Source organism: Myotis davidii, unplaced genomic scaffold (genome assembly GCF_000327345.1).
Source record: "Myotis davidii unplaced genomic scaffold, ASM32734v1 scaffold244, whole genome shotgun sequence".
Taxonomy (NCBI): domain Eukaryota; kingdom Metazoa; phylum Chordata; class Mammalia; order Chiroptera; family Vespertilionidae; genus Myotis; species Myotis davidii.
Genome location: NW_006294993.1, coordinates 1,432,479 through 1,441,831, shown reverse-complemented (window position 1 = coordinate 1,441,831; position 9,353 = coordinate 1,432,479). Strand labels below are relative to the sequence as shown.

The following is a 9,353-nucleotide window of genomic DNA, read 5'->3' as shown; positions in this document are numbered from 1 at the left end:
CACGCGCGCGCGCGCGCACACTGGACGCCTGCTCCGAGCCTACGCAGCTGAGGTCACCTGTCAGGGCTGCAAGGGGAGAGGAAAGCCTAGCCTGCCACATGTACCAGTGCCCAGGAGATGCTTGGGCCCCTTGGTCTAGAGGTTTTCTCCAGGGCAGTCTCCTGGTTGCTTCTGTGGTCCCAGACAAGGGAAGGAGCCAGGGGTGGGGGAAAACGAGGCCAGGCCAATCCGGATTTTCCAGTTGTTCCCAGCTGTGTGTTTGCTCCAGGGGCTGGCGGGAGGAAGTCCTCCACACAAAGGCAGGAAGGAAGAGGTGCTCTGTGGCAAAGGCGAAGGTACAGTGACCCTGGGACAGCAAGGCGGAGGCCCGGGGGCCCTGAGACAGCCCAAGGGTCTGCAGCACAGAGCGCTGGGCAGGGCAGCCACCACAGGGGCCGTCTCCGGCACCTCTCACCCGCTGAGTGCATCAACTCAAGATGTCATAGATGGGGAAACAGACCCAGAGTTTAGAACTGCCCAGGTCACATAAAGGCTTCCAATTCAGCACTTTCTCCACTCTTCTTCAAGTTCACAACCATTGACTGAACACTTTCTATCAAGTTCCTAGAAGGTGGTAATCCCTCACCAACTGTGGTTTTAAGAGGGTTCCCTTTTAGATGTACGCCTTTACACAGCTTTCTCAAAGAGGCACTTACATGCCGTACAACTCACCCACAGCAGGCATACTGTTAGATGCGTAAATTTCCATAACAGCTCAACCACCGACACAAAACCGTTTTCCAGCTTCCATCATGCTGTCAGGCACAGCCTGGAGCCTGAGAGATCAACACAGGGGCGCCTGCTCCGAGCTTCAGATGCGGCTGGGGGCAGACCCCCACCACACACACACACACACACACACACACACACACGCGAAAAAAAAAAAGGTAAAAAAACCAAGAAGAACGTTGCTGTCCTCAGGCCTGGAAAGGGGAAGACAACTGAGGGCAAAAAAGATGTCTCCGTGAAGGGCCTAGAGTGCGGGGGCCCCCCTCCTGCTTCAACTCCCAGATGAACAAACTCAGGGTCAGAGAGGCCTGGGGTGTGGTTCAGTCTTTTCAACCCATGACTGCATCCCAGACACTAATGATAGTGGTAGCAACGGTGGTACTACTCAGGGTCCGGCCTGGCCACGCTGCCCCCCCACAGCGGATACACACACAAACGGGGTGCCTGCTCCAAGCCTCTGCAGCGCAGCTGGGGTCAGGCTCCTCGTGGCCAGCAGTGGCAGTAGCAGAGGTGTGATGGTGGCGTCGCCTTCCCCTGATTGGCCAGTTGCCTCCTGCAGAGGGAGGCCAGACTGTGGCTTAGGCCCGCTCCCCGTGGACATCTGTAGGACATCCTCCGAGGGCTCCCGGACTGTGAGAGGGGGCAGGCTGGGCTGAGGGACCTCCACCCCCCAGTGCACGAATTTCATGCACCAGGCCTCTAGAGTGTGTGTGTGTGTGTGTGTATGTGTGTGTGTGTGTGTGTGTATGCTAAGTGTTTGGGTAATGACGTCATGTAGCAACACCCGACTTCCTCTCCCTAGCGACTAGTCTCCTTGCAGTTTCTTCAGCCCAGGAATACAACTTGCTTTATAGCCAGGTGGAAACACTACACTGTAACCAAATGTCTGTGAAGCGTTTTCCCGTGCCTCATCTCATTTGATCCTCACAGAAGTCCTAGAGTCCTTAGGAGACTCGGTGGAATCTTATCTTTTTTCATTAGCCGGAAAATGGAGATTTAGAAAGCTTAGAAACTTGACCTGACTGAAAAGAAGTAAGAAATGGTGGGCCTTGAAAATGACTTCAGATTTTCTCACTGTGCAGAATATAGTCAAACACTGCTGCAGTTAAATATTTTACCCTTTTTGTTTTTGTTGACATTCTGAAACTGAAAGAAAGCGGCATTGTCGACAGAATCTGTCTGAAGATCAACTATTGACACTTCTATTATAGAGAAAGGGCAAATAGCGATATTAAAATATTTCTTCTAATTAATTTCCTTTCAATGTGTATGAATCCGTGCACTGGGCCATTAGTATTTCTTATATTTTGCTAAAGGATGGGGCTCTTTTTTAAAATATATTTTTTCATTGATTTTTTAATGAGGGAAGGGAGATGGAAAGAGGAAAGAAACATCAATAATGAGAGAGAATCACTGATTGGCTGCCTCCTGCACACCCCCACTGGGGATCCAGCCTACAACCCGGTCATGTGCCCTGACTGAGAATTAAACTGGTGACCTCTTGGTACATGGGGCAATGGCCAACTACGGAGCCACACCGGCCAGGAAGGATAGGGCTTTTTTTAAACATGTCCACCATGGTACTGTCAGGTGTGCACTCTGTTCAGGGTTCCCGTTGTCTCTGGTTTTGCATCGGGAGACAGCTTGTTGCTCTTGCTCTGAGTTTAAGAACTGCTGGGCTCAGTGCCAGACCGATGCGCTCATTAGGGCTGCAGGTCAGTGCCGCACCGACCCGCCTTACGTACTTCCTGAGATGTCCGCGGTGAGTGTGGTGTCATTAAGAGGTCAGCACCAATGAAGGAATCTTCCTGAGAGTCTTCAGAGTATGTGTTTGATTCACTACCATCACTCAATATGCTGGCATAAATGACTAGGATGTCTTTTTATGTATTTAAAATTTTTTAAATATGTTTTTAGTCATTTTAGAGAGAGGAAGGGAGGAGAGAGATAGAAACATCGATGAGAGAGAAACAGCAGCATCAATCAGCTGCTCCCTCCTGGGGACTGAGCCACACCCTGGGAGCGTGCCCTGCCGGAATCGACCGGTGACTTCTTGGTGCATGGGTTGGCACTCAACCACTGAGCCACACTGGGCTCTTTTTTATGTGTTTTAAACTCACGGGATTTAACCTGCTGGACATGCTCCAGAGCACAGGTTGTTCCATCTGTGGCTGTGAGAGCCTCTTCAAGGCCCCTAATCTCTTACAAAAGATGCTCCGGCTCACCCTGTACCTTTATTGTCCTGGCCTGCAGCCAGCCACTCATGCAGGGAGAGAGGCCTCGGGACCATGCTGGGCCCTGGGGAGCTGCTGGATTGCTCTGTTCCCAGTCTTTTCTATGTATTTTGAAGTATTATGTATTTTATGGGAGACAGCAGCTGTATTTTGATTTGTTTCAGGGATGACAGGATTGATTTGACCTCTTCTGGCTCATGTCTGTGTCTTTTCTCCCACACACACGGACACTTCCAGGTGTGAAAGCTAGTGCTGACTAGTGCTGACGGGTTGAGCCTAGCATGTAACCAGTGACTCCCTCACTTTATCCCAGGGGCACAGCAGTTCTGGGAGCAGGAGCAACTCACCCAACAGCGTGTTTGCCCCGAAATCCAAGTCCTTTGGTGCCCCTAGCTCTGCCCGTCCTCAGGGTGCATCTCCTGTCTCTGCTGTGGGGGGGCGGGGCTCCCTCAGGGTGGCTGTGCCCAGGGCTTTGTTTCATTTTCTTTTCCACGCGTGCAGATTGCGCTTTGTTTTAACATTGTAAATCCTAAGTCAGAGCTCTCAAACAAGAGTATCCCTCTGTATACACATTCGGCTTCCTGTCCCTGCCCTTCCCCGAGGCAACCAATAAAAATTCTGTGGTCCATCTTTCCAGGAATCAGAAAGTGACATTGTGTCTCTCCTTCCATTTTCCTGGGTAACTATAGGCTTCCCACCACCTTACCCACCCCAGTGCCAGGGCTCCCAAGCTGCTTCCCACTCCTTCTGCCCTGCCTGCTCTTGGGTGTAGGGTCATTTCTGGACCCAGGGTGGTGCACGTGCAGTTCTGCCCATGCAGCAAATCGGGGGTGGAGGAGCACCACTGCCGTTGCACCAGCAGGTGTGGGGCTGCCTCCCATCACCGCGCCCACAGTGGATGTCAGGTTCTGATGAGCAGGTGAGCAGTAGCATCTCATGGTCACTGTTCCTCTCCTGACGTGAGCCAGGCCAGCATCTTTCCTGAAATTACTATCTGCGTTTCTTTCCCTCCACCTCTCCTCTCATCCCTCCTCCCTTCTCTAGCCCCTCCCTGTCAGCCGCTTAACGGCTCTGCCTTGTCTAAGTCCCTCAGACCTCCTCCCTACGCGCAGAGCGCACTGCCCCTTAGTGTCCCTCAGAGCCCTGGCTTCTCCTGCACTGCTCGCTTTGCCCGAGCGATGCCAGGGAACAGGTATCAGTGGGTGGCCGCCCTTCCCTGCCTAAGGCATCCAGTCACCCTGGACATGATGGGAGGCTAGTGATTTTTTTGTTTTTTATTTTGTTTTTTAAATCCTTATTGTTGAAAGTATTACATATGTTCTCTTTTTCCCCTATTGACCCTCTCCAGCCCACTCCCACCCCCAGGGCTTCACCATTGCCTGTGTCCGTGGGCCATGCATAGATGCATACAAGGTCTTTGTTTGATTACCTCCCACCCTCCCCACTTCCCTCTGAGATTCCACACTCTGTTCCCTGCTTCCATGTCTCTGGATCCTCTGTGTTCATCAGTTTATTTTGTTACTTAGATTCCACATATGAGTGAGATCATGTGATACTTGTCCTTCTGTGACTGACTTACTTCCCTTAGCATGATACTCTCCAGGTCCCTCCATGCTGTCTCAAAGGGTAAGAGATGCTTTTTTATTGCTGCATAGTATCCCATGCTATAAATGTACAGCTTTTTAAAACATATATATATATATATTTTTATTGATCAGAGAGGAAGGGAGAAAGAGATAGAAACAGCAGTGATGAGAGAATCATTGATCGGCTGCCTCCTGCACATCCTGTACTGGGGATCGAGTCCATAACCCAGGCATTTGCCCTTGACTGGAATCAAACCCAGGACCCTTCAGTGCGCAGGCTGTTGCTCTATCCACGGAACCAAACTGGCTAGGGCTGTACCACAGCTTTTTTTAATCCATTCATCTACTGATGGGCGCTTGGGCTGTTTACAGATCTTAGCTATTATAAGTTGTGAACATAGGGGTGCATACATTCTGGGGGGAGGGCCACTGGAGGTGGCCAGTGTGGCAGCTCCTGCCACCTGGGTGTGCACATGGTCTGGAGCAGGGCAGGGGGCACAGAGGACTGGGACCACCCCCCGGGAGACAGGGTGGAGCTCACTGTGCGGCGGGGAGGGTCTGGCTCCCCTTCGGATCGGCTCACCTGGCTCAGGGGTTCAGATCTTGTTCCCAGGCCTCTGCTACTCCAAGAAGCGACTGTGTGGGGCAGGCAAGAGGCTGTGTGCTGGGAACCCCCGTGATGTCCTCGCTGTCCCTCCAGGAGCTGTCCAAGATCACGATGCCCATTGTCTTCAACGAGCCCCTGAGCTTCCTACAGCGGATCACGGAGTACATGGAGCACATCTACCTCGTCCACAGAGCCTCCCGCCAGCCCCAGGCCCTGGAGAGGATGCAGGTGGGCGGGCCCTGCGCTGGGGGAGCCAGACCACAGCAGTGAATGGATGTGACCCTATTGACTGGCCATGTCATGGCAGGGACCTGGCACCTCTCCAGTGGAGGAGGCAGCACAGTGCACACGCGCTCTGGGTGCTATCCTGCCAGCAGCTGAGACATTTGTGCTGGGGGGTGTTCTCCACAGGAATGCATAGGGCCTGCGCCTTGGCTCCTCCCAGTCTTTTCAGCACCACACCTGTATGTGTACGTGTGTGTGTGTGTGTCCGCATGTGTGCATGCACACATGTGGGTATATGTCCATGCGTGTTCCCGCATGTGTGCATAAATGTGCCTGTGTGTGTTCATGCCCGTGTGCATGTATACAACATGTGTGCTGTGTGCATTCGTGTGCCCATGTGTGTTGAAAGGGGACAAACACATGGCCCTTGCCACAGGGCCTGCTGAAGAACAGACTGGGACTGGAAAGCATCAGGGCTCCTGCTGTCTGTAGTTTTGAGGAAGTGGTGGTGACAGAGGGCACTTCCTGGAATCTCTGTAACCTTGGGCATGTTACAAGGGGAAGACTGAACAGTCACCAGATAGTGAATCCTGACGCAGACATGCCAGGTGCCTGCAGCTCCCTACAGCCTTGGGCCCCCTTCCTGGTGGGGACTGCTCATGGCCTGTGTGTTGTTTGCAGTGTGTGGCTGCCTTTGCGGTGTCGGCGGTGGCTTCCCAGTGGGAGAGGACTGGCAAGCCGTTCAACCCACTCCTGGGAGAGACATACGAGCTGATCAGGTAAGGCCGGGCCTCCTGAGTGCCGTGCGCGGTGCTGTGGAGGACGGAGGGTGTGGTTCCTCCTGCAGCATGATTCTGCCTCTGACAGCTGACCCTGTGGCTGGCAGGTTCACTGAGGGGCCGGGAGCACCGCCGGGGCGAGGACGGTTCGCATATGGGGAATGTCGGGTCAGTCTGTAACAAAACCCTAGTGCTGTGAAGTAGAGTTGGAAATGGGATCCTGTGTTGGATTCAGGAGTAGAGAAGGGAGTGTCTGTGAATGGCTTGTTAGCTTTGGCCTGAAATAGAGATGGGTCCTGGAAGCACATTCACCCACTCACTGAGCATCTCAGGAGCCATTGGCAGGGAGCAGGTGACCTAGAGAGGAGTGGCGGTCGGAGGGCTTCTCTCCCGGTCACTGCCGACTGCCATGCCGCTGCCCCTGGGCTCAAAGGCCTGGCCAGCACTGGCAATGCAGTGACCAGACCAGACCTTACGTTATTTTATTTTATAATCCTCACCCGAGGATAAGTTTTTACTGATTTTAGAGGAAGTGGAAGGGAGAGAGAGAGAGAGACATCAATAGGTTGCCTCTCGTATGTGCCCTGACTGGGGATTGAACCCGCAATCTGGGTATGTGCCCTGACTGGGAATTAAACCTGCAACCTTTTGTTGTACAAATGACACTCCAACCAACTGAGCCACCTGGCCAGGGCCACACCTTATTTCAAGTGCAGCTGAAATTCCTCCCGACGGAGTTTCTCGCAGGCAGCTTCAGCGGCCCCCTGGCTGCTCCCCTCCTGCCTATCACGCAGCCTGGTCCTAGAGCTGTACACGTACCTGGGACGGGACCAGGGCCCCTGTCTCTCGGGCTGTGCAGTCACTCAGAATGAGCCATGGTCCAGTCGGCCTGGCTGCAAGTGCCAGCCAGAGCCCACAGGCAGTGTGGTGGGCCCCCAGGTCAGAGGGGTCACAGCCTGGCAGGGCTCCGGAGCATTTGGTGCGTGGACGGTATTTCCTGTTTCGCCCATCCTTGTATCCCAGGGGGAGTCTGTTGTACTCTTTTATTAAATACAAGTTTGTCTTTAGTTATGATAGCATGCTCTGCTTAGAAAATGTGCAAAATGAAGAGAAGGGAGGCAGGTGAGTTGGACAGTCCTGTGAAAGAGGCTGGCTGACGTTTGGGCCGAGTTCCTTTCCTGTGCGCGCACGCGCACACGTTTCCAGAGTGCAACAATGCTTGTTTAGATCCTTTTCCATTGAACTTCAGGCCACATTCATTTCCCCACGATAACTAAAACTTTTTCTAAATTTAGTATTTCATTGATGGTAAGACATTTTTCATATTCTAGCATTTCTGTCCTAGTTTAATTTGCAGCATTTTTTCTTTCTTTTATAAAATAATGGTGTGTTATGTGGTCAATGGCATCTTGGGCTCAAAGAAGTGTAGTTTCTTTGAAGTTTCTAACTGTGGTTGCCAGCCCTTTTCTGCACGTGTGTTGTGATGATCAGGTGAGTGAGTGGCTGGGGGAATTGGGGTTTTGGTCTGCCTACAATGGCACTCTTCTGGTGAGTAGAAGAGTGTGTGCAGCTGTGTGTCAGCTGTGTGTCAGCTCTGGTCGCAGACCACGTGGGGTGGGATCATCGTGGAGACGCGGGCATGCCTGAGCACCTGCAGGCCCCCCGTTCCCGCGATGCGACAGTGGGTTAGTGGTTACACCCCAGAGGCTGACCGGTGTCTGTCTCGCCTGCTGGTGCAGTGGCTGCCCCTCCCCTGGCTCCACTGGTGTGGGAATGCCATCTGGATTCTTGGTGGGGCTGTGTTGGCTGGTGGTGAGCAGCTGGTCTCGAAGTCTCGCTAAATGGAGAAAGCTGGATGCGCTAATAGAAAGCAACAGAGTGTGCCTCCCAGGGCTTCTTTGCAGATGACAGGTGCAGCAGGTGACCATGGGTTACAGCATGTCACAGCGAGAGGGAAAACTGAAGCCCAGATGCCAGAAAGATTTGCCCGAGAGTCCCCACTAAGGGGATCTTTTATTTGGATTTAGTAGCGTTGTCCGGATACCTGTGCTGAGCAGGTGTCCACCTCTGTCTGCAGGTGTGTGTACCTGTGGTCGGGATTCCGGCCTCATCTAGATGCCAGCAGAGGGTTAGTATCTGAGTACATTCAGAGCATCATTAAAATGCCCTCAGCAAAAGGGGAGTCAAGGCACAGTGTGAACAGAGCTTTGGGGGGAAATAAGCCGCATGGGTTGAAGGAACATGGACAAGTGTTGAGTGCTGGGTGAACACCTCATCGGCACCCCATCCGGGCCTGACCCGGGCAGGACCACCATTCCACGTCTGACAGAACTCACGCTCTTTCTGAACTCCAGTTCACTCTCCCATCTCAGTCCCAGGTCCCCGTGTGCCCGTGTCTGTGGCTCCTTGTGCATCCAGAGCCCCAGGGCCCTGGGACCTGAGTAGCCTTCCTGTTTGGGAGCCACAGAACCTCCCGGCGGCTGCCGAGAAAAGACTGCTTTGCTTAGACAGGCATTCATCTTGTAAATTACATGCCTTGGCAGGCAACCTTTAAAAATCTAATTTTTCAGCTTTTTTTTCCCTCTGTAATGGTTGGAAAATCAGATTCCAGTTAAGTTAGTAATTATGAGGTTGAGCTTTTATAATTATTAAACTACAACTGTAGGTGTATTCACAGTTCCGGAACAATTAAAACATGACATTCTTCTCGAACAAGAGAGTGTACTAAAAATCCTATTTCCTGGACTAAAATATCTTGGAGCTTGAGACATCTCATCACAAACCTTACAGGAGCCGAGAGGAGCCCCCTGGGAAGGCCAGGAGTCATGGCTCCTAGCGTGGGGCAGTGGGCGGCCCTTGAGCACTGGCACGGCGCCTGTCCCATTTCCCAGTGCCTCTCCTGGACATGAGAGCCCTGCAGTCACATGTGCGCCTGGCCACTGAGTTGACAGGGACGCTGCGCTGCCTTCCTGGATTTTGCTGTCACTAATGGGCTCCCCTTCTTTCTCTCTTGTTTTCGTACCTAGGGAAGACCTAGGGTTCAGGTTCATATCTGAGCAGGTCAGCCACCACCCCCCTGTGAGTGCATTTTACTCTGAAGGTCTCTGTCAGGACTTCCTGTTCCACGGCTCCATCTACCCGAAGCAAGTTCTGG

The 9,353-nt window shown here is 52.7% G+C and overlaps 1 protein-coding gene across 1 annotated transcript in view; it reads left to right on the top strand.

The window, feature by feature from the left end:
• OSBPL2 (oxysterol binding protein like 2) overlaps nt 1–9,353 on the top strand; it is a 54,299-nt gene that overhangs the window by 32,193 nt on the left and 12,753 nt on the right. The window contains exons 5-7 of the mRNA XM_006769548.2: nt 5,289–5,423; nt 6,102–6,199; nt 9,226–9,346. Coding sequence (XP_006769611.1) covers nt 5,289–5,423; nt 6,102–6,199; nt 9,226–9,346 — 354 coding nt within the window. The remainder of the gene's footprint in view (nt 1–5,288; nt 5,424–6,101; nt 6,200–9,225; nt 9,347–9,353) is intronic.